The sequence below is a fragment of the Herpailurus yagouaroundi genome, unplaced genomic scaffold (genome assembly GCF_014898765.1).
Source record: "Herpailurus yagouaroundi ecotype Mexico unplaced genomic scaffold, PumYag 215, whole genome shotgun sequence".
In the NCBI taxonomy this organism is placed as follows: domain Eukaryota; kingdom Metazoa; phylum Chordata; class Mammalia; order Carnivora; family Felidae; genus Herpailurus; species Herpailurus yagouaroundi.
The window spans coordinates 1,173,131-1,197,893 of record NW_024412446.1 but is presented as its reverse complement, the minus strand read 5'-3'; the positions used below and the strand labels follow the sequence as shown (position 1 = coordinate 1,197,893).

General features: G+C 50.4%; 1 protein-coding gene and 1 long non-coding RNA gene across 7 annotated transcripts in view; one reads left to right on the top strand and one right to left on the bottom strand.

The window, feature by feature from the left end:
* Positions 1–7,317: 7,317 nt before the first annotated feature.
* On the bottom strand, positions 7,318–9,941 carry LOC121017085 (uncharacterized). The gene is made up of 2 exons (XR_005784620.1): positions 9,831–9,941; positions 7,318–9,127 (listed from the first exon to the last, which is right to left on the bottom strand). It is a non-coding gene; the product is annotated as an uncharacterized LOC121017085 (long non-coding RNA).
* Positions 9,895–24,763, top strand: part of HNF1B (HNF1 homeobox B) — a 55,022-nt gene continuing 40,153 nt past the window's right edge. For 3 of the 6 annotated variants that reach the window (XM_040455167.1, XM_040455166.1, XM_040455165.1), the window contains exons 1-4: positions 10,054–10,597; positions 15,325–15,524; positions 20,753–20,939; positions 22,608–22,843. In XM_040455167.1, the coding sequence (XP_040311101.1) occupies positions 10,254–10,597; positions 15,325–15,524; positions 20,753–20,939; positions 22,608–22,843 (967 nt within the window). In that variant the 5' untranslated portion in view covers positions 10,054–10,253. Of the gene's footprint in view, positions 10,598–15,324; positions 15,525–20,674; positions 20,940–22,607; positions 22,844–24,763 lie in introns of all 6 variants that reach the window. The other 3 variants (XM_040455163.1, XM_040455162.1, XM_040455164.1) reach the window with 2 other exon arrangements.

Genomic DNA, 24,763 nt, shown 5'->3' with positions numbered 1-24,763 from the left:
CAAAAAAAAAACAAAAAAAAAAACACATAAACTTAAAAAAAAATTAACACCTCATTCAACCATTCAACCCATTCCTATTAACAGTGAGTGCCTTTGACTACACTCAGAGGGGATTTCTGGGCTCCCAGGGCCCCAAGCTGAGGGGATACTACAGGCTGAGAAACTACACCGAGCTTGATTTTCAGTTCTGTCACTGGAAAGCCTTCCCTGGGAAGACCCCTCAGTACCTCGTGTCTCCCATATGCTCCTTCATTTGGCTGCCCTTTGACCTCTCTCCAGAGCATGCCATCCTCCGACCTGCTCTGGCTCCGCTCGCTCACCGGTTCTGTGGTGGGTCCCCCCACTCTTGTGGAGTGAAAGCTCTGTGAGGCCAGGCCTTCCTTGGCTTTCCTCCCTGCTGCCCCCCGGTATGAGAACTGTGCCCCCCACACATAGGCACTCAGCGAGCACATAAAGTGCCGCCAATGGGACCAAACAGGGCTTGAGGGCATTCCCTTAGAAATGGGGTGATGGATCTTCTCTCTCCTCTGTCTTCTGAAGGCTAATTTCACAGCAACTGTGATGCTTAATTTCACTGAGTTAGAACTGGCCAGACTGAACTCCTTGAGGGTAGGAGCTCTGCCTCTAAGGTCTCCAAGCTCCCAGCATTTCACGTAGAGTAAATGCTTGATGGCTGTTTGTTGAATGAGTAAGTGAATGTTGTCTGGGCCTTGGACATGCAGAAAGGTGGCATCAGCACAGAGAGAAAGTGGTTTGCCAGCAAGCACCTTACAGACTGCCGGCAGGGCAGGGCTCGTTCTCAGGACCACAGACCAACACAGAAGATTTAGAAAGTTTCTTTCCTGTGGCTTTAGATATTTACAATCCACTTAGAGGAGATAAAACAGAATCATGTAGTGTCTCCGAAAAGCTCAGAGTGGTTTCACGTTTCCCACAACCACAAAATGACAGGTTTAAGGAAGAGAAGGTAAATTCGTAGGCCCCGCTGGTCAGTCCAGTCCGTGAGTGCTGAGAACCTACTATGTGCTGGTGCTGCCTTAGGATCTGGCAACGCAAAGATGAATAAAACTGCAACCCTGCCTTTGAGGAGCCCCCAGACTAGACAGCTGGTGAGGTCATTTCAACCACGTGGGCAAAGAGCAGAGGGAGAGATAAGTGCAGAAGATACTAGAAGCAGAAAGGAGGAGCTGATAACCCCAGGGGTGCTCAAGCTCGGCACTGTTGACATTTGGACCAGATAATTCTTTGTTTGGGGGGCTGTCCTGTGCGTTGCAGGGTGTTTAAGCAGCATCCCTGGCCTCTACCTGCCAGGTGCCGTAGCAACCCCTAGCTAGCACAATAAAAAATGTCTCTAGACTACAGAAGTCGTGGGGCCCAGTGCAACATGAAAACGTGGGACCCTTTATTCAAAAAGCAGGGAAAACGAGTGTTATTGAAGATCCTGAAATATAAAGATTTTTCAATTCTTCAGTGATCTCTCTCTCTCCCTCTGCCCTCCCTCCCTCCGTCCCCTCCCCACACACTTTTTCTCTCCTCCCTCCCTCCCTCCCTGTTTTTATTTGCTACTTCATGTCTCATTCCCTGGGGAATGGGGACACGCTACTGGGGTTAGTGCAAGCCCCCATAGGTGTCTGGGGACTGCTCTGTGACTCAGTGTGCAAACGTGCACTCCGTCACCAGCTGCCAGTTTCCCTCCTGACCCGTCAGCTGCCCAGGTCATGGTGCCCCATCTGTGGGCATGGAAATCAAGCCATGCATGTACCCTTTCCACCACTGCTCCTGTGACACAGACAGGCAACCCCCAGAGGTATTACAAGGATGTGGTTTGGTGAAGGCCTTACACAGCCGCCCGCCTCATGCTCCGTGGCATTGCCAGCTTGTGTCAGGGATGCTCCACCCTGAGATACCACACGGCCAGAGCAGCCTATCCCAGTCTCCCCGTGCCCACAGTCAGGTCCCCTAAAGGCACAGAGGGAGGCAATGGCTGCCGGCTGAGCGTGGGGAGACAGGTCTGGCAGGGCTAGGGACACCAGGTTGTACAGGAGCTGGACCTGAAATTCCATCCCAGAAAGTCAGGGAGGCGACAGGAGATGATTCCAGTGAGCTGAGGCTCCAAGCCCCTGGGGCCAGCTCTGTCATCCCATCAGTCTTCACTTACAAAATAGAAACTCAAAGGTAAAATTATTAAGAATTTCGGGACAGGGACTACAGTGCGTTAAACCCCAAGCACATCCAGGAACACCCTGCCAGACAACGCCAGATCTGCCCTAGGGGCCCAAACCCGCCTCGGCTGAGAACCACTAAACTCATTCCAGGCTCTGCTGGGGTTTCCTAAGGGAGTGAGCCGTCAGCGGATCCCAGAAGGCCGTGGGAGGCCAGGAATCGCTAGAAGGAACAGAACTCATCAGGAAAGTTTGCTGTGGCGCATGAATTTTAAAGCAAGTTTTCAGAGGAGCTGCAGAATCTGGTTTGCGCTTGAAGCCTTTGCTCAGCCCTTCTTTCTGCCTGAAACACTCTCTGACTTCTTGTCAAAATCCTACTTATCCTTCCAGGGCTCTGAGCCCCTACAACACTTTGCTGGCTCCCCTATGATTATTAGCATTTGTTTCTATGATTAATTGTGCCAGGTGGTTTATGTATTTATCTTTCCTGCCAAATTCTACACTGTTTTCTTTTTTTGTAGGTGAAGAAACTGAGGTTCAGAGCGGCCCCTCGCCCAACGTCACACCTAGGAAGTGGAAGAGGCAAATTTCAAACTCAGATCAGCCTGACTCCAAGCCCCATGCTGATTCCTCTGTTGTATCTGCCTCTTGGCTACAGATGTTAGAAGCCAGACAGCGCTATTTTGATTTCTAACTTGGTATGATCAGTAACCAGCTTTCCGAACCTCAAGCACTCTGAGCATCAGCTGAGAAAACTAAAAGTAGGAGTAATAACACTGTCTCATGGGGCTGTTAGTAGGAGTAAGTGAGATGTCTTATGCAAAACAGTCAGCACAGGGCTTCTTATAAAGCCGCTCCATTCTAACTAGAAATAGAAGTGTTTACATGTCTCTACGTCCCACTATATAAATCGAATCTTGCCCATCTCAGTGGCCGGACACCTACCGCAGCACCTGGCGCGTAATGGGTGCCCAGTAAATGTTTGCTACACTGAGTCAGCAACCCTGCAATGCTCTTTACCCCCAGGCCTGGGAGCAGGGACTGTGTCTAGTCACAAGAGCATGGAAGGACACCATCCCCTCAGCGTGGGGTCCCGTGGTCACTGTCATGCCCAAGGTGCATGCGGTGGACAGCACTCCTGCCCAGACACAGCAGGCAGAAAGAACACAGGGGCCACCAAGGGGAGGGGGGCGGAGAGGAGACAGGTGGGGGAGGCACAGGGTAAAGCAAGTGCCTGGCAGGTCCTGCCTCATAGACTGGACCCGGTGTCTTTCCCAGCACTCGTGCAGCTTTTCAGGAGTGGAGATGGGAGTTTCTGGGCGTGTCTTATTCTTAGGTCTTGTACGTGGGCCGCACTTTGTGCTACCTTGTCGTTACACAAACACAGCGTTGTGGAGAAAACGCTGGCTTCTAGATTCAGAAGACTTGGGTCAAGAGATGGTGGGTCTGCCACCTTCAGGGGGTCGGTCGGTTTTCCTCTCGGAGCCTCGGCTTCCTCACCTGTGAAACGGGAATGGTAATGCCTGCCTTGCCTTCTTTACGGGACTGTTTTGAGGATAAAAGGAAAGGAGAGAGCTCTGCACAACACTAAACCCTGTTCAAGTATTAGAGTTCTTTATGTGGCAGATATCTCCTTGGACAGGAAAGACTGATCTGCCTCTCACACACCTGATCACAAGATGTCTCTCTGTGCCGAGACCATTCGGGGTGCTCCTACGTGCTCCCCCCTCGGTTTGGGTGGGTAGAGGGTTGGAAGTTGCCAGGAAGGGCCAGAAAAGAGGCACTGAGAACGCGGGATTAGAAGGTCCGTCATTCAGATCCCAGGTTCCGCTCCTTAACCATGTGTGGGTCTCTGGGCCAATCCCTCTCTCTCAGAGGTTCCATGTGCTCATCAATAAGGTGGGGTTGATACCACCTATCTCGTAAGTTCATGAGGAGAAGGGGAGAATATAGCAAGGGCACCTCACTAGCACTTATTTGAATATTAATCTGGAAACAGATTCCAAGGGATTTTAGTAAAGACTAGCGCTCTTCTTTTTTTTTCTAAATACCATACCCGAGCCCACATCGTCCAGTAAACACTTATGGAGTACCTGCTGTGTGCTGGGCCCACTGCCAATCACTCTTCATGGCTGTGCTAGGAGGAGGAATAGATTATTGCTCTGGAATGAAGGCTCTCTGTGCGAGGTGTAGTATTTATTAGTTTAATACCGTACTAGGTTGCTAGTTTTTAATTTAATCTTTTACAAGCTACTGGGAACACCCTATTTCTAAAAATGACCCAGGAGAAGGATGTGGGTTGTTGAATCGAAATGAGAAATCTCTGCTACCCCTAGGAGTTTCCCCGGCAAAGATCATCTGATAGCAGCATGTTTGGGAAATAGAAGCACAGAGTGGGAAGGGGTTTCTAGAAAGAAAGCTGAGGCCTGGGGTTGGTGGGATTTGAGATTTTCCTGTATTCATTCGTTATTAGCTCACAGCTCTCCTGTCAAAGGACTTCACACATAGCAGACGCTTGGTAGTATTTGTCAGTGAACTCAATCCAGAAGCTCTCCATTTAGAGGAGAGGCAGTGGGGGAGACAGGGAGGGAGTCCCTGAGCCACGTCCTGTGATTGAGGAAGCAACTTGGTTGTAGGTAAGCCCTACTCTGGCCAGCCCCCATAACAAGATGTTTTCCTGTGTTATCGAATTTAATTCTTCCATTAACCCTATAAGGGATAAATTCCATCATTATCACCATCTACATGTGGTGATGATATATACAAAGACTCAAAGAAATTAAGTAACTTGCACAAAGCCATAGCCATACCCACCCCCACCCCACCCCCCAGAAGCAGCTGGTTTGTTTGGCTCCAATGCTAGGATTTCTCTAGTGCAATGTTCTGTATCTCTTGGGAAAGACATTTCTCCTTCCTATATCCACTTCCCCAACCTGAAAATAGACTGTGATATGGGATGACTACAAGATCGCTTCAGATCTCTGGATTTCTACCTGTGTAAGTGCTTTACCCAAGGGTTGAGAAACTGTGGCCCATAGGCCAATTCCAGCCAGCCAGTTGTTTTTATAAATAGTTTCATCAGAACACAGCCACACAGGGGCACCTGGGTGGCTCAGTCTGTTGAGCATCTGACTTAGGCTCAGGTCATGATCTCATGGTTCATAGGTTCGAGCCCCGTGTCAGGCTCTGTGCCAACAGCTCAGAGCCTGGATCCTGCTTCGGATTCTGTGTCTCCCTTTCTCTCTGCCCCTCCCCGCTTGCACTCTGTCTCTCAAAAATAAACATTAAACTACAACTTAATTGCTGACAATTTGGGAAATTGAGCAGTACACATAAAGCAACAAAAATCTTCCTTAGTGACGGCATCCAGAGATGATCTCTTGTTCCTTTGTTCAACAGCTATTTTATTGAGCATGTGCTGTGTATCAGGCATCTCTCCAGGCATTGAAGAGGAGGACCTGAGACAGTCCCTGCCCTCATGGAGTCTCCTGTCTAGGGTGTACTTTTTCGAGAGCTGCTCAAAAGCCCCGTGGCCGGCATTACACAGAAGTCCAGTCTGAGCTCTTAAGCCATCTGCCCAAAGGCCTGGAAACAGACAGCCTGGTAATATGGAACCATTTAGAAATGTCAAATCATAGAAGATTTATTTTTCAAATAGCAGAATCAGAGGCTCAGAGAAGGATGCTCACCAAAGCCCTTGGGAAGGTGAAAGAGTCCTCCAGAAAGGAGTATTGTACCCAGAGCTGGAACCTCAGACTCTAACCCTGCAGTGCAGAAAGTTCTCTAGGCTACGGACAGTGCTAATGGTAAGACCCTCCCCTGCTTCGGAGCAGGATAGAACAGTATTTATGTTTTACTCTAGAGAAGATTTCGTTTTGATGCCTTCTAGGGACTGCCAAATCAATGGGAGAGCCTTGGAGAGTGGAGTGGCAGGAAGTAGAGGACCAGGCTCTCTCTGCTATAAGCAAAGGAGGGTAGCCATGGAAAGTAGGGGGAAGATGGTGTGCCCAAGAGCAGAAAAGGAAAATCACTTATGCTATGAAGTCACAGGAGAGTTGAATCCACTGGAACTACGTTTGCCATCCTGTGAAATTTCCAACATGGTGCTCCAAAGGCCTTCATCCAGTAATGAGCCAATTGAATTTTAAATGACCTTACACCAGGGCCTGCACTTCCTATAGCAAATCTTGTGATTTAACCTGCAGGTGCATTTTTTGAGTAGAAGAACTTAGTATGATCTCTTTAAATACAGTGACTATTAAAAAAAAATAAGCTAGGAATGAACGATATCAAAGAGATCAGCTGCCTCACTTGTTTGCATGTTTTCATGACCTATATCTCTGCTTCTTTCTCAACGTGTGGGAGCCGGTCATCCTCTGGGAGCTCACGATTATGAACTCATTTAACCCTCACACAAAAACCCAGTAGGGCATATTATTATCATTTTTCACATAAGGAATCTGAGGGTCAGAGTGATGATGCACTATGCCGAAGTCACACCGCTGGTTAAGCAGATCTGAGACCCAAACTGACGTCTGTTTGATTTCAACATCTACCCTCTATTTCTCTGACGTGGATCCTTCACTTCTGCTGTTTCAACTTCCCATCTCCCAAAGCAGTAAAAACTGGAGACTTTCCTCTTTTAACCCTGCTCAAAAGTCCTGAGCCCCAATCCCAGCGCCTCATTTACTCCAAGAGCTGCAAGCCACCTCCTTTAAAGTGTCTTATGGGGCGGGGCGCCTGGGTGGCGCAGTCGGTTAAGCGTCCGACAGGTCACGATCTCGCGGTCCGTGAGTTTGAGCCCTTCATCAGGCTCTGGGCTATGGCTCAGAGCCTGGAGCCTGTTTCCGATTCTGTGTCTCCCTCTCTCTCTGCCCCTCCCCCGTTCATGCTCTGTCTCTCTCTGTCCCAAAAATAAATAAACGTTGAAAAAAAAATTTTTTTTAATAAAAAAAAATCAAATAAAATAAAGTGTCTTATGGGGGCGCCTGGGTGGCTCAGTCGGTTGAGCGTCCGACTTCGGCTCAGGTCACAATCTCATGGACCCTGAGTTCGAGCCCCGCGTCTCGATTCTGTGTCTCCCTCTCTCTCTGCCCCTCCCCCGTTCATGCTCTGTCTCTGTCTCAAAAGTAAAATAAACGTTAAAAAAATTTTAAAAAAAATAAAGTGACTTATGGTTTATTTTCCCACCTTTAAAAGGAGGCTACTATATCAGTTCATCACCATTGTATCCCGTGTGAAGCATAAGTACAAAGTATTTCAACTGTACTCTTGTTTCCCCTATTTGGGGGAAGTTTCACCAAAGGGTTTTAAGAGATAACTCATTGAATTAGCATTTATGACCCACATCCTGAAGAACTGTCTGCTGAGATCATTACACTTTTCCTTTTAAATGTCCATATGAAGAGGTAGGTATTGGATCTGCTCACAGAGCTATAGTTGCTGTTACTTACTGAGCACCCATATTACACCAGGTATCGTATCCAAGGTAGGAATGAGCAGGAGGATTACAGGAAGTTGCTGGACATGAAGAGTCAGGTTGACTGAAAGGCATACCTGGACACTCATAAGGAAGTTTCCCTCTGAAAGTGAAACTTCCCCCACGTTCACATCATTGGCCTGGGGTAGAGGGGAAAGAATGGGTTTGCTACCACCTGAATTTTGAGAGATAAGAAAACTTGAGTCAGACTGGGCACATGATAGTTAGAACTACAAATCAAAGCTTTGTTGTTAAAAGGGAAGTGATTGCTGGTTTTTTAATGGGTTTTCCCAGCCGAACACAGAAACTGATCTTCAATTACACTTGACTGCTTCTATCATGATAGCAAGTGAGACACAGAGAAAAAGAGATTGTTCTCCAGGGACATTTACTCTGAACACTTCATTATCCTGGCTGAGGGGATCTCGGTAGGCAGAGAATGTTCTCCCATTGGGCCGAATTGTGAGGGGCAAGGACCTGCCATATGTCACAACAAACTAAAAGACAATAGGGTGAAATGAAGGACCCTCATTTCCATGAACTTATTAACGCTTTCTCAAGGGAAGAGCCTGAGACAGTGTAAACTTCCCAGAAGGCTCCATAAACTCCATGCACACAATCACCCCCTTCCTTCTGGCTCCCGGCACGTGTCCCAGGCATCCCCAGCAGACCCCGTGTTTAAGAGGCAGCCTCACTCTTAGCAGTCAAACTTGAATCAGTCGCCCCTGGAGCTTCAGCTCTAGCACACCTAAGAGATTTGATCCAGAATGAAGCAGATGAGAGCCGCTGATCCTTCCTCCCCCTTGCTGAAATTCCACATTTCCCAGAACTCGTCCCAACTTCCTCCTGCCTTTTAAAGGTGGGAATGGTAGGAGATTTTGGTTAGAAGCCCCTTTGCAAATTCCCTGCTGATTCTGAATTTTTGTCCCTAATCTCCCAGTCCCTCCAACCCCGGTGCTGGATCTGCCCGATTCTGAGAACACTAAGCCCCCAAAGGGGTTAGATTTTCCTACTGGGAACTGGCTTCCTTCCCTTTCCAGGCTGAAAAGTGTGAACACCAATTATTAGACCAAGGGGTTCACAGGTGGTCTCATTCAATGTATGCACCACCCCTCCCCCTGCACTGTCCGCTGCAGTATTTCTCGGATGAGGAACTGAGGCTTAGAGAGGGTCAGGGGGTGTCCTCTGCCTATGGGTCTGTGAACGGTGGATCCTAAAAAGCCCCTTGCCCTGTTCTTCTGCAGGTCAGAACCAGCCTGCACGTCCAGGTGCGCCGCAGGCCTCCTTCCTTTCCCCCCTCGGCGCCCTGGGGAGATGCAGGTGAAACTCCCACAAAGCTGAACGGTTCCGGTTTCATTCCTGACCGGACCCAGGTGGAAAAAAAAAACTTCATTCCCTCAGCGGCTTGGTGGGCGCCTGCTCCCACCAGTGCTGCGGTGACCTCGCGGCCGCAGAGCGCCGTCCTGAGAACTGCTGTGTCCTGGAGCTGCGAATAAACCAGCAGGCAGTGGCCCCGGGGACACCCGGCTCCAACCGTCCGCGCAGCTGGCTGCTGGCCACGCGTTGCTTTCGCGGCTAGGAAGAAGGCCCGGCGATTCTAGTTTTGCCCGGAAAGCGGAGGCGCTTTGATATTCCGGGTTTAAACAGGAGAGCATGGCCCAGGCGGCCAGCTCCCGCGAGGCTTGGGCAGCCTAGGTGCAGCCTGGCTGCTTGCGGGGCTCACCTTTGGCTACTCCCCTGACCATAAATTAGTGGGCGCCTCCTCCCAAGGGTTCTCCGGGCCTCCTTCCCGCTCGCCTACGCTCTCCGGGCCAGCAGTTCTGCAGATCCAAACCTCCACGCCCGTGTGGTAAGGGCCTGGGGTCTGCAGAGCTAAATGGGGTCGCGGAGATCCGCACTCACCCCGCCTGACACCCCCACTTCCCCCGGGTCTCCGCGTCCGTTCCCAAGGAGTCGGTTTCTCCTCTCCAGGCTGGCTCTCCCTGCCGGCCACCTGCGTCTGTTGGGATGCCTCCGAAGGTCTCTACTCTTTGCATCCTCTTCCATCTCCTTCCAAGAGCACCCTAACTTCTTCCAGCTCTCATCTGAACTCCCAAAGGGCAGTTTCTTCTCTCCAGACTAAAACTGGACCCGCAGCGGGTGCAAAAGCCCCAAAGCCTCCCACACTACGCTGCAAGCTACTTGCTTACCAAGTCCAAAGGTCAGCTAAAGTTTGGCTGATAAACAGAACCAGTACAAGAAGGTCTTCAGCCCCCCAGCGTGAGTACAATGGACCCTGGCAAGCCCTGCTCCCGGCCCGGGTCTCCAGCTCTCCACGTCTGCTCCTCATGCGCTCCCTCTCTCGCTTTTCCCCCCTCCCCACGACCATTTGCATCTTGCCGAAAGCCGGGCCCTCCCCACTAATTTGCATATCTTATATGGCCTAATGGTGGCGATCATGGCAAGTTAGAAGTTTTCTGACTCCTCTCGGAGGAGACTCCGGGACCCCGGGGAGTAACAGGTGTCTGAAGGGTGGGGGGGGCTCCTGGACTTGGGGTTCGCTTGTGAAACTCCCCTCCACCCTCCTCTCTCGCGCCCACCCCCTCACCCCCTTCTTTCTCTGTCCTTGGAAAATGGTGTCCAAGCTCACGTCGCTCCAGCAAGAACTCCTGAGCGCCCTGCTGAGCTCCGGGGTCACCAAGGAGGTGCTGGTCCAGGCCTTAGAGGAGTTGCTGCCATCCCCGAGTTTCGGGGTGAAGCTGGAGACGCTGCCCCTGTCCCCCGGGAGTGGGGCCGACCCGGACACCAAGCCTGTCTTCCATACTCTCACGAACGGCCACGCCAAGGGCCGCCTGTCTGGGGACGAGGGTTCCGAGGACGGGGACGACTATGACACCCCTCCCATCCTCAAGGAGCTGCAGGCGCTCAACACCGAGGAGGCGGCCGAGCAACGGGCGGAGGTGGACCGGATGCTCAGGTAGGCGCGGACCGAGGTGGAGCCCCTAGAGCCCGGGCCTTGTGCCAGAGCTCCGCTGCTTCAGACCCCTCTCGCCAAGTCCGTTTCCCACCAAGGAAGTCCCCCGGGGGGCGCTCCGCTTCTCTCCCGACACCTGGACCCCTCCCAGTACCTCAGTCGGAGGGCCCTGAATCCCGAGCTCCCTCTCCCCCGGCCCAGGCCAGCGCCCCGGACCGCGGGGTCCTCCCGGCCTGGGAGAACCGCAGCGGCGGAGCCCTTTGCGGGAGGATTGCGCGCGCTACTGAAGGTGCGGGTGGGTGCGGTGAGACGATGACCGCTTCCCAGGAGCAGAGACTCGGGCCCGCACAAATCCCGGGCCTAGCATTTCTCCCGGGCCAGCCTCCTACCCGGTCCCGTGAAACGCAGGCCGGCCTCGGGCGCAGCGTCCTGCTGTTCTTTGCAGAGGGCCTGGGGGCACCCGGGGCCGGGACTCGGGGCGGGGGGGCAGTTCTCTGGAGGGCACTCCCATCTGCAGCGCCCATGCAAGGCCCCAGGATTACCCGGAATCCTCAAAGCCGGTTCAGATTTGCAAAAGGAAATGTTTGCGTGTCGCAGGGCCCAGCCTGACCCGCACGGGGCAAAAGAAGCACGTATCTAAGCAAGCGCGGGGGGCGGGCGGGGCAAATGCGGCTAAGACCACATTCGCCGAGGATTCGGTCGCCTACTGAGAAAGAAGGGCGTTTCCAGATCTCGCCCCCGACATCCCGGCGTCCTGGGGAATTCAGGCCGGCTGGCGGGTCCGGGATCCTTTGCAGGGCCTCTCCGACCGGCCGAGGGCTTTGACAGCTGGTTCCTAATTATCCAAGGAGCCCAGCGGTACCCTTAGACCGCACGTCTCTCTCGGCCGCTTGGCTTGAGGACCGAGCCCCTCGCGTGGCCTCGGACACTTGAGCGCCGCGGCTTCAAGGCAGGGGCCAGGACCAACGTTGCGCTCTGATTCAGGCAGCCTCGGTCGCACGGCCGCAGCAGCAGTTTGGCGTGGGATGTGAACTTGCATTTGAATTTGCGATCTGAGGGCCCAGCGGCTTAGTCTCTAGCAAAGACAATGGGGGGGATTTCTAGTCCCCCCCCCAAAGTATTTGGCCATTCGTAGGTTTGGGGTTCCTGCCCCGCAGTTTCCGCGAGCGGCGGCGGTTTCTCCCGCGCCGGGGTTCGGGCGCAGGAAGGCGAGGGGTCGGGAGAGAAGCAGCCAGGGCTCCGGGGCGACCGGGAGGTCTAACCGAGCTCCCGCCGCCTGCCACGGGGAGCCAGCGGGGCCCGGGCCCATCCACCTGGCTGCAAGCGGCCGCTTGTAGCGGGGCTCTGGGAAGATTTGGGCAGCGCGAGGCGACCCAGGGCCCCCTCCGCACCCAGCCCCGCGCTGGGCTGGACGCAGCAGAGATGTAACATAAACGGCAGCACGTGGAGTTAGGGTGTTATTAATTTATTTCTATAAATCATCAACAGAAAGATACACAAAGAGTCGTGATTAGGTTGAAAAGAGAGGCGGGTTATTCATTGGTGAAGTTGTAAAGGCGGCTTAGAGGGGGAAGGAAATCCAAACGCCGACGCGGGTCGGCTAGCCGCTGCCCTCGCGCACGCCGGGCGCTGCGGGGCGCTCCCAGCCAAGCCCCCCGGCGCCGGACCTCGACTGCCCCGGCCGCCCCGGGTCGCGCGCACCTGCAGGCCCTGCCCGGGCCTCGGCCCTGTGCCCTCCGCCCGGCTCCTGGCTCCAGCGAGGCGGGCAGGAAGGCGAGGGGCCGAGCCCCTCACCCTGGTATAGACGCTGGACAGACCCAAGGTCCCCCTCCCTTTCCCTGGCGGGCGCCGCCTTCCCTCCCCCCACCTTCGGGAGTGCTCAGACTTTATTAAAGTAATTTTTCAAGAAATTGCTAGCGGTTCCCAGGTCATTGCACGGTCGGCTCCTGAGCACTCCCTTTTTTGCCCACCCTGTTCTGAAGCTGAGAGAACAGAACTAAATTCACTCTTTGGACTGCCTGGACGCTCTTTATACCTCCTAGAAGGGAAAGGCGACAAGGGAAGGTCCGGGGCTGAGCGTCGTCCAGCCCCGGGACCCGGGCTCCAGGCTCCGGGCTCGGAGCCTCCAGCGCCGGCCTCTGCCCTGGGGCGCCTGCAGCGTTTGCAAAGTGGGCTGCTCCCTGAGGAAGCCAGAGCTGAGGCTTCTTAAGGAACGCGGGGCGAGCCGTGCTGGGGTCCAGGGCTTTCCTGCTCGTGGGCAGCAAAGTCACGGTTGGAAAAGGAGCGTGCTGGACCCACTCAGGGCGCTGGGGTCGGGCGTTTGACACCTGCGCCCCGAGCACGGTGGCGGCTCGTGCTTCTCCGGGTCCGTGTATTTTTGGGGGTCGGAACCCCCCCCCCCCATATAAGCTGTATTTCCAATGAACAAACGTAAGCGGCTCTCAGGGCGCTTCCCGGTGAACCCAGGTGAATTCTGTGGTCAGAGCTGGAAAGGTAGAAATAACTGCGCCATCTTACCCCTGCCTCCTGTCCTCAGATGCGGGCTTAAAGGTTTGCTGCATTGCAGCGTTTCCCTGGGCTTTTTTTTTTTTTTTTTAACCTTCCAGTTGTTAGGCTAATATTTCTTTCCACAGAACCCTTCGCTCTAAAGAACATTACACTATTTTGCTAGGTTTCTGAGACACACGAAATGAACACAGGTGAAGAAATTTGAACAAAACGGAAATAGTCAAAGAATCTGTTAAAGCGATATTAACTTTGAAAATCCAATCACTCTAACTTTTGAAGCAATTGTATTTGTTGGAAATGTTTTTCCGCCCTAAAAACCTCTGTGGAAATACTCGTCAGAAGTAAGCTTTAAAATGATCGCGGGTGTTTATACGGGTATGTGCATTCCACGGACCTGTTAACACTACTTTTAGTCAAGGTGAATTTTACATGTGTGAAATTGGAACGTGTTTTCACATTTTTTGTTTTTGTTGTTAGTTTATTATGTTTTGTTACTTGGATGTAGCTTTATAGATACTCGGGAAATGTACTAACTTATATATAATTAACCTTAAAAGTTTGTCTTTCCCAAAAACATCTCCACCAAAGCCTGTGATTTCACGAATTTAATACCAGACTTGTTAAAATAGCCACAATTATTCAAATGCTTACAAAATATGTTTAAATTACTAGGTTTTTAAATTCATCAAGCAAAAACTAATTTTATTTGACCTACGATAGGCACCATTTAGAAATGAATTGGCTATTTCATTTACAACACTATCCGTTTTGTCCTCTGCTTTACACGTTCTTTATTGTTTGGTATGAAACTAATTTTTTCCCTTTGTTTTTTTTTTTTTTTTCATGTTCTATGAGGCCACTATGCACATCAGCATACAGTAAAGTGGTGTTGGGTCTGTTTTAAAAGTTAAATATACAGCTGTATTAAACAAACAGTACATGTGACGTATTGCATTAATACTTTTGTTCTATACTTTGCCTCATTTTCTTAATTTCCTGTTTTAAATTATATCTCTCACTTTTAAGTTAATAAGCAATAAAAGATACTAGCAAAGTTGAAAACACTTTAAATAAGTGCAGTTCAAAGGCCCTAATACATTGCTGTAAAGAAACTTATGCGTGCCTGTGTTTATGAGAAATGAAAAGCATACACAAGTTCTATCCCAGGCTTGAAATTTATGAAAGCCATTGCCTTCCAGAAACCCTTACCCTATATCAGGGAGGAACTGCAAGAATACAGGAAACCACAGCATTTGGAATGCTTAATATCTGATTCAGAAATTGAAAATATCCCCACTCTGTTTCATCTGAGAGGTGGGGCTCTGGTGACTTGTTTTTTGTTTTTGTTTTTATGTTTATTTATTCTTGTAAGAGAGAGAGACAGAACAAGAGCAGGGGAGGGGCAGAGAGAGAGGCAGACACAGAATTGGAAGCAGGCTCCAGGCTCCCAGCTGTCAGGACAGAGCCCGACGTGGGGCTCGAACTCAGGAGCCGTGAGATCATGACCTGAACTGAAGTCAGACGCTTAACTGACTGAGCCACCTAGATGCCCCTGTTTTTTTGTTTTTTTTTTAAGTTGCCTCACCTCACTGGAACAATTCTTCACTCCAGGAGGAACGTCATTGTAGTTCTTAAAACTTTTCTGAAACTCTGAAAACTGTTTAGCATTTGGACAAGAAGTTCTCCTTGCTTCTCAGGAGATGGGCACACGTTTCACTCCAATCGCATAAGCTAAGACACCGAGACACCCATTCGGAATGGAAATAAGGTAGAAGAGGTCTGGCATCAGAACTGATGCTGGCCCCCATCATTGCAGGATCAGCCAGCCCCGCCCTGAGCTAATGGCATCTCCACTTTCCAGAAGTGGAAAATTCTTGCCTTCAGGTCCCTCACTTTCCAGGAAAATGGAGGAAAGCAAAACAAAATGGGAACTTTTCTTTCTGCTTAATGAGAGAGAGCATTGATGGTGCTGTCCCATCCCTGAAGACGGACACCTTTACCCTTTACCCTCCTGATCTCACGTGAAAGGGATGGAGTGTACTGTATGGAAGATTTCATCTCCCTTTTTTCTAGGTTCTGTTTTGGCCTCCCCTCTCTCCCAAGGATGGAGAAATGGGTGAAGATCAAAGTTTTGCAGAGAGTTTAGGTAAAACTCCTAAAAAGAGAATCTTTCTCCTCAGACATCTTCCACCAGAATCCTAACCATCTGCTTATCTGTCTAGTGAGGACCCCTGGAGGGCTGCCAAAATGATCAAGGGCTACATGCAGCAACACAACATCCCCCAGAGGGAAGTGGTCGACGTCACAGGTCTGAACCAGTCACACCTCTCTCAGCATCTCAACAAGGGCACCCCCATGAAGACCCAGAAGCGAGCAGCCCTCTACACCTGGTACGTCCGAAAGCAACGGGAGATCCTCCGACGTAAGTGCTTTAATCCCCCCTCGACCTCAACCTGTGGTGACCTTTGCCCTGATTCTGACCCCCGTGGGATGCCTCAGTTTCCCCTTCCTTGAGAAGGCCTACATAGCACTTGGCAAATATAAGGAAGCTGGCAGGTGGATTTGGTTTCCATAGTTATTATACAATGGATTGGCTTCAATCATTTTCTTTTCCCGTGGTCCTTACTACCCAGCCAGCTACCTTGACAAGTGCTTAGTGTATGTAGTGTACCTTGAATTTTCTGGTCCCCGCTTCCAACACCCTTCTCTTTGAAGCCAAGTAAGTCACAGTGGAATATTGTCCCCCAAGTCAGCCAAGCAGCTCCTCCTTGATATATAACCACAGATCCGAGTTTCCAAGGAAGACATTTTGTAGCAATCAATAATATTGATCACTGTTCCTGTTCTCTTCCCCCCCTCCTCTGAAGAGAGCATACAAAATTGAAGACATTTTTATATATAGATGTATTCAGAACTCGACCCTGATATTTGGGAGGGCGGGGGGAGGGTGCGCGTGCATCCTGAAGCAACTCAAGGCGATTACTCACATTTACCAAAATCCATAAAGCTTTGAGACTTGAGCCAGTGACGCTGCCTGATGAAGAAGCTTCTCTGGCTAAATCAGGACACAGCACAAGTGTCCGCACTTGGAATTCTGACCGATCAATACTTGTCATTTCCATCCTCATCCTCAAATCTCCTTTCTGTCCCAACATCCCTTCCTCCTAGTAATACCAAGAGATTTTTGTTTTGAAGTGTCGGGAAGTTGCAACAGCATTTGAATGATATTCTATGTTTATTTTAGGACAGCATACTTCCATTATCTTTTAATTATTTCCATCAGCCCCTTTCCTAGTAAAGTTTTGTATGAGCTTCTGCCCTCCCCGTTATACTATCCTCTGGGCCGTGGGCTTCTCTGTCTTTAAGATATCAGTTTCCACTGCCTTCCGGGTTGGAATTTCTCCCTTCTCACTGGATGGCCACTTTTTAAAATCATTCTTGTTTTCTGTCCTACACTGCTCCGAAGTGATTGTTTCAGTATTTATGGTCTCAATGTCTGTGGGCTGGAAAGGCCTTCATGGCAGAAGGAAAGGTTTTAGACCTCCATCTCCTATTGTGGCTGCTTGTCTGAAGCATTAAATGGATAGATTAGAAGAAGCAAAGCCGCATAGGAGAAGAGGCCCACTCTGGGTTGACTCACCATCCATGGTGACTAGGTCTTTAAGAATTTGTGTGTCTGACATGAAGCAACTCTCTGTAATTCCTGAAAAGGCCTAGAACATTCTCAGGAGACACAGTCTCCGAAGGCCAGGGAACCGTTGGGCCTGCCCTCGCTCCAATCCAAGCCCCATGTGGTGTCTCCAGTTTGAGCCGCCTCTCTGTGTTCAGTGGGGAGTCCCCCCAGAAAGGAGAGGGAGACAGGAAAGGCCAGCTAGAAGCTTTGAAAAACACACAAGTCCTAGAAAGTTTCACCACATGCTTGAGAAGAAACATTTTACAAAAACATACGACAGGCTCTGCCAGGGATTTTTTGAGTTATTGTTATTACTGTTTTAAAGCCACATGAGACCTAAACCTTAAGAAATATTCCTTCATTCTGCAAATACTGTATGAACGTCTATTAGGTGCCAAACACTGTGTGGGGCTGTGAGATACAAAGGCCCTCTTCTCCAGGGACTTACAGCCCAGTGGGGGAGATGATATGTTTGAGTGGATCATGACAGCAGCTTTCTAAGAGCTGTTATAAAGGTGTACACAAGGGGCAGCAGAGGAACTGCTAAATTGCCTAGAGACCTCACAGAGGGCTTCCTAGAGGAGGTGATGTTGGAACTAATTCTTGAAGGATGAATATAAGACATGTAAACATGGGATAAAAATTAGGAAGTGAGATGAATAAAAGAGAGACACAAGTGAATGGGGTGTCTGGAAGGAGAAAGAAGTGGGAGAATTTAAAAAGATGATACAGGGGCGCCTGGGTGGCTCAGTCAGTTGAGCGGCCGACTTCGGCTCAGGTCACGATCTCGCGGTCCGGGAGTTCGAGCCCCGCATCGGGCTCTGTGCTGACAGCTCAGAGCCTGGAGCCCATTTCAGATTCTGTGTCTCCCTCTCTCTCTGACCCTCCCCTGTTCATGCTCTGTCTCTCTCTGTCTCAAAAATAAATAAACGTTAAAAAAAAATTAAAAAAAAAAATTAAAAAATAAATAAATAAATAAATAAAAAGATGATACATGGGTGCCTGGGTGGCTCAGTCAGTTAAGCGTCCAGCTCTTGATTTTTGGCTTAGGTCATGATCTCACGGTCATGAGATCAAGCCTTGAGTCAGGCTCTGTGCTGACCGTGCGGAGCCTGTTTGGAATTCTCTCTCTCCCTCCCTCTCTGTCCCTCCCCCGTTCTCAAATAAATAACCTGAAAAAGATTACATAAATTTTCTTGAGAAACTAAAACTAATAAGTGATAATATTCATGGGCCCATCTGCACATAGAGAACCTGCTTGTCCAAACTGGCTCTGAGTCTGTAAAGAGGCTGTTGAAACCAGCTTCTCCAAGGTAATTTTTATGGGCAGTGAACATTTTCTGTCTCTCCGCTCCCCTCCCCCCACCCCGAATTAATCTAGAAGGAAGTGGAGGAGAGGTGGTAGAGGCCAGAGTTTGCTTCTTCAAAAATTGAGAAGCTAGGGCCCTGAGGTGGGTAGAGCCTGGATGGTTCTGGGCCCCCACAGGCAATGTATCAAGGCTGATCCCGGCACACACATAGTTCTGAACACAGTGCCAGTGGCTGCCCCCTCAGAGGACAGCCCCGCGCTTCTGGGCGGCTGAGTGAGCCTCACACCTGCCACAGGCAACAGTGGAGTCCATTGTATTACCTCCACCCAAGTCAGATTGGAAGGTTTTGGGCATGTATTGGTTGGGTTTTGTTTTTAGCAAGAGATGATGCATAGGCTGCTGATAAGGAACTTCGTGTCTTTAGGCGGGGTTATGTCCTGGCTGATGCCCCACATTCATGAGACTTCGGGCAGGTCCTGTAACCAGTCTGAACCTCTGTTTCTTCAGTTACAAAGTGGAGATAATGATACTTCTTGCATGTAGAGGTTGTGAGAACCAGACGAAGGGATATGCTTAGAGGACCTTGTATGATACCCCTCCAGGGGAGTGGTTCAATAAATATTCATGGTTATCACATCTCTTCATAGCATGTGAAGAGCCTCATGTTGATCCTGGGTCCTTGGGATTATCCATACTGGCTTTTGGCTCTTATGGTGACTCCACAGGGTCACAGTGAGGAGAGAAGACCCTGAGCGGGGAACTTCTTCCTCTCCCTCTTATTGTCCCTGAGGTAAATGCACTAGTTGGCTGCCATGAAGCCAAATGACATAAGAGGTATGAAAGCACTTTGAGAGATATGGCGTCCATAGGAATTCGGGTCCCCATCACCATCCTGACTAGAGGTAGATGTTCTGAGAGACTGTTGAGCGCCCCTTAGGTGTTCACCCAGTCCCATTCCACAGGCAGGGAAGCTGAGGGCAGGGGGGAATTAGGTGACTTGGCTGGGACCCGCCAGTATCCAACCGAGGCAGTGGCTTCCTGCCAGTAGATTTGGCAGAACTTTCTCTCAGGTATCTAAAGCAAGTGTTGGGAACCAGTGAAAACACCGCTTCAAGTAGCCTGAGAATCATCCAAAGTGGGTGGGGCCCAAATCAAAGGCCCCAGTGACATGTTCGGTCCATCCACCGAGGAGTCTGCTTGTACCTTGGCCAATCGGCAACCGGTTCAAACAAAGCCCAACACCACCTATCGCTGAGTCCTGAGTCCAGGCTGGTTAGAGGCCCACTACTTCTGAAGATGGAACCAAATGGAAATGGATCCTTAGATTGGTAGTAAGTTCCCTATTGCCGGAGGGAATAGACTGGAAAACCACATGGTAGGGTGTTGTCAAGGGGATTCAAGCATTAAATAGTAGCCCCGACTTTGAACCTTGGAGAATTTTGGATCAAGTTGCCTCTGAGACCTGCAGGAGGGACTCTAGGAACGAAGAAAGGAAAACATCAAGGTCCAGAACATGGGGACCAGGAGTTAGGAAATGAATCTGTTATGTGTCCTTGCTCAGCAGGGCGGTTGGCCTCTATGCTTATTCATCTGTAAAATGGAACTAATGACCCTGAACCCTGCTTCATGCAGATATGAGGAGGACAACAACAAAGTTCGCCCACGAGTAAATATCAAACCTCATTTAAACCATATAGGCTAGGGTGTCATCACTGGGTGAGCTGCCACCTTTCATTCATTCATTCAACCAAAAATGTATCGAGGGTCACTGTGTACCTGGACCCTGGGAATTGGGTGGACAGGGAGCATCATTTCATCTATATTTATCTTTCTCCAACTCATTAAATGCCATTGCTAGAAAGATCCTGTGTCTGTAGACTTGTGCATGTGCCATCTTTTAAGTGTGTAGGCAAGTCTGTGAGACATTTCCCTCTGGGGCTATTTCCCTCATAAATGGACCCCTGGACACACACATACACACCATCACCTTTGAAATGATCTGAAATCAGAGAGCTTCTGCTCTTTCTAATATAAAATTCCAGTTCTATTTATTTCAAAGTACCAGTCGACAGGTTTGGGTCCTGGTTTTTCTAAGAACATAGCATCATAATGTGGACCCCTAGGATCTATGAGGAGAGAGGAGAGGTGGGGCAAGCTGTTTTTAATCTCTGAATATTTTGTCTAAGTGCAAATTGTACCTTTGAGCCCTTTCCCTCTGGACCTGAGACTTGGTTGAGCTCATCCTCTTGGACACCAAAACACAAGATGTCAGGATTCAGAGGGTTGCTTCATTGTCTGAGAGCCAGTGATCCAATGAAAACACATTACCACTAAAAACAATGGTTGGTCATATTTGAGCTCCTTTAAAGAAAGGAAAGGGGTGGCTTTGTGGGGCAGACTGAGGTGGGCAGAGAGGAGCCTATCATGGGCTTCCCCTCCGTACCCCACACCCCACATGTAATAACGGCAGATGGCAAAGCTTCGGGGAGAAGAATAAAGGTGTTTTTGTCTGTCCGTCCGTCTGTCTGTCTGTCTGTCTGCCAAGTGAAGGCTACAGACCCTATCAAATCTACTCCTCTCTCTTTGCAGAATTCAACCAGACAGTCCAGAGTTCTGGAAATATGACAGACAAAAGCAGTCAGGATCAGCTGCTGTTTCTCTTTCCAGAGTTCAGTCAACAGAGCCAGGGGCCTGGGCAGTCCGATGACGCCTGCTCTGAGCCCCCCAACAAGAAGATGCGTCGCAACCGGTTCAAATGGGGGCCCGCATCCCAGCAAATCTTGTACCAGGCCTACGACCGGCAAAAGAACCCCAGCAAGGAAGAGAGGGAAGCATTAGTGGAGGAGTGCAACAGGTAACACGACCAGAAACTCGCTCGAGCAGGCAGGCAAGCACACGGACCTGAGATCCATCCCCTCAGTCCCAGGATATTGAAATACTGATTATCCAGCTAAGTGTGGCTAAAGTGGGGTTTCCCAATGTGTGTTCCACGGAACCCCGATTTCAAGTCAAATAAGACTTGAATAAGTCAAATAAGTCTCAAATAATTTGAGAAACATCAGATGTTCCTCTTGGGGAGTCATGGCATAAAGTAACATATTAAAGATTCCAAGAAGGCCTAGAGTCAAGAGACTTACTTGGCTTTGTTGAATTGATTGTTAGCTGTGGAATCTTTTTTTTTTTCTGGGGGATATTTAGACCATGAGCTATTATTGCAGGGAAGATACTCTGGAGAGTCTAAAATATGCCAGTGAAATGAGAATCATGTGTCTGACCTCCATGCAGACTAGGGAAAAACCATTGGTCTAAAAGGAAACTTGGCAGAAAAGACCTGGTCAGATCTGTCCAATCCACTCTGCCCACACTGAATAGAGTTCTTTTGGTATCTTAACAACTGCATGTAATTTTAAAGAAAACTATTAGAAATCCTTGGGATATCTTATTTATTCATTCATTCATTCCTGCCATCCTCCCTGACTCCAACATTGATTTTTTTTTTAAGTTTATTTATTTATTTTGAGAGAGAGAGAGAGAGAGAGCGAGCGAGCGAGCGAGAGCGCACTCACATAAGTGGGGGAGGGGCAGAGAGAGAGAGAATCCCAAGCAGGCTCCATGCTGTCAGCATGGAACTCAATATAGGGCCGGAACTCATGAACCATGAGATTCAGGCTTGAGCTGAAACCCAGAGTTGGACACTTAACTGATTGAGCTACCCAAAGTCCCTCCAACATTGACTTTCTTAAAAGTCTGGTCTTTGCTCTGGCCAACACCTGTGGTCTCTCTGTTTCTGGGCTGGGCTGGCTCTAGCAATAACGTATGGCTGGGGAGGTCAGGCCAGGAAGGGGGAGGCAAAGCAATCAGCTTGGACATGTCACAGCCTATACTCTGTCCCCCTGCTAATGAGAAGCCCCCTAGCATCCAATGGTGTCTAAAAGTCTCTCTGACACGTGGAATTGGGGTTTCATGGGCAATGATAAAGCTGGAGACCAGCCACCTCGGCATGTTCTCCTTGTACCTCACCCAGCCTGCCTTTTGGGGAGGATTCCTGTGGCACAAATGAGGAATTTGGTTTCCCTGGCACCCTTTGGGGGTATCCAAACCCCAAACGGCCAGAAGTCCCTTTGAAGGGAATCAGAGCTAGTGAAGGACGTCACCTTTTGTAGGTCGGGAAGGGTAGCAACATAAGATGTCAAGAGGCCTGGTCTGGACCTTCTCCCTGAATTACCTGCCTCTCGACTACTCTCTTCCTGTAAGGAGCCACACCAGAGGCCTATGCCCCTCACTGACAGGGCCACAGAGCTTGTGCTGCACCTGTGTTTGGCCCTATTCCCACCATGTCATCAGAGAACTACTACACAGGCTGGACTTTTCTCATTACAGGCTTTTCCCCAGGATCTAGCTCTATCCTTGGCCTCTTCGTACTCCTAACCGAGACCACTGGGATTGTGTGTCTAGGGCCAAACGCCGGCAAGCCTCCCCCTGGCTGTCCTTGCTCACCATCTCCCCCACTGTCCATCCTCAGGGCAGAATGTTTGCAGCGAGGCGTCTCCCCCTCCAAAGCCCACGGCCTGGGCTCCAACCTGGTCACTGAGGTCCGTGTCTACAACTGGTTTGCAAACCGCAGGAAGGAGGAGGCGTTCCGGCAGAAGCTGGCCATGGATGCCTACAGCTCCAACCAGACGCACAACCTGAACCCCCTGCTCTCCCACGGCTCTCCCCACCACCAGCCCAGCACCTCTCCTCCAAATAAGCTGTCAGGTAAGCCCAGCCCAGGCCTCACTGCCTCAGCAGCCCAACCGTCCTGCTTCCCGCCATGGGTCTCATCTGGGTCAAGACTTTTCAGAGGAGGAAATGCTCTGGGATGGTGCTCAGGCTGGCCTCCCGTTGCCAGAATGTTCTTGTGAAAACAGTGTTTGGCTGTGGTCAGGTTTCCTCTGAGTCCTTGCTCAGCCTCCAAGAGCCCCTCTCCCCAGTCTTCTCTGGTCCCCTTTCTTCTCCCTGTGTGGCTGCTGACTCAGCAAGTCAGTGCGGCTGTCAGATTAGACGGAGAGGCTGCCTTATTGGCATGCCAGGTCCACACTGCGGGCAGAGGGGTCACCTCCTCCACCCCGTCCATATCCTACCCCAGGGCTCTGTCCAGCTCCAGCAGGAGGAGCCCAGGGGCCTCTGGGGAAGGGCCACTCTGTTGACAGTCTCTGCTTGTTCTCTGCCAGAGTTTGGGTGGAAACAGCCACATAAAGTCTTTGCACTGATGAATCGGCCAAAACTCATTGAGTACCTACTGTGTGCCAGGTCCCGGCCTGGATTAGCATGCCTCTGCTGTGGGGTGTGGGTTTATCAGGGTGGAAGCCCTATATGCTGAGTGTTCCATCACACATAGTCTGAAGGCACTTCTCCGCCTGGGGCTTAGTTCTTCCAGGAAAGCTGGCTTCCCAGAATTAGGATGCTTATTGAGGCCGTCATGGTGCCCGTGTAGAAAGAGTATGGCATGGTCTCCCGCCTGCTCTGGGGAAGGGCTTGCAAAAGGAGAACCAAGCACCATTTCCAACTCAGGGTTGGTTCTGAAGTCTGTTGCTTCCTTGCCTGCTGGTTGCTCCACTGCTTGGAGAGCCCTGAGGTCTGGGGCTGGCCTAAGTATTGGGGGGCCCAAGCTTTTGTTCTACTCTGTGCTCCCACCAGGATCTCTGGGAGCCTGAAACTGTCCAGCATAAACCAGGGCCAGGGGCTTCTCTGGATCCAACTCCCATAGAAGGGGAAGCTCAGCCACACGGGGAGTAAGTTTTGGTTACTCTTGAGAGGCAGAGGAGCCCCTGATGGACACTGGTCCGATTGCAGAGTAACCCAGTGCCTTAATGGAAATTCAAAGCAGGGTTCAGAGGGCAGTGGCAAACGGCATGTGGCCGGCACTGAGCAAGACTGGAGCACTTGCCGCCCGCAGTGATCCACGGAGCTGGCTCTGGAGCTGTGGGGGGCGTGGTTGGGGCAAGGGGCATTATTGAGGAGACAATGGCTATTGTGTTGGGACCTGTGATCTCCACACCAAAGTCAGGGAGCCTGCAAACCAAACAAAGGCCCAGCAGCTTTCTGACAAGCTGGGGTTGTGGTGAGGTCACCACAGGGTCGTTAGCTTAGGCCTTCTGTATATGGACAGGAGACAGAGAGGGGCTGGAGGGACAGGGGCAGGTCCTGGAAGATGAGCAGGGTGGGTGGAAAATACAGTCCCAGAGCCCTCTGAGTGGAGTCCCAGAAGGCATGGCCCACTTGGAGTGGGTTCTCTGGGGTCTCCCTAGATGTTGGCCTTTGAAAAAAATCATGGAATGCTAGAACTGGGCAGAACGTCAAAGAAGGAAACTGAGGCTCAAAAGAAGCAGTGACTTGCCAAAGTTATACAGAGCGATGGTGGCAGATGGGACTGGAACTCAGGCCTGCTGATTCCCACTTGGTACAGCATAGATGCACGTGTGTCCCTGCCCACAGGAGCATATTGTCGTCTTGGGAAGACATTGTGCTGGCATGGAGAGCCCAGAACCATCTAGGGACCAAGGCTGTCTTTCAGGGTTTTGTGTGTCTTTCTAGGGAGAGACTCCTATTTATGGAGCATTAATTATGGGACATTGTATATTTTCAGGGGCTGCCCTTCCCCTCTGCCTTAATTTTCACTCGGGGCTCATCACGATA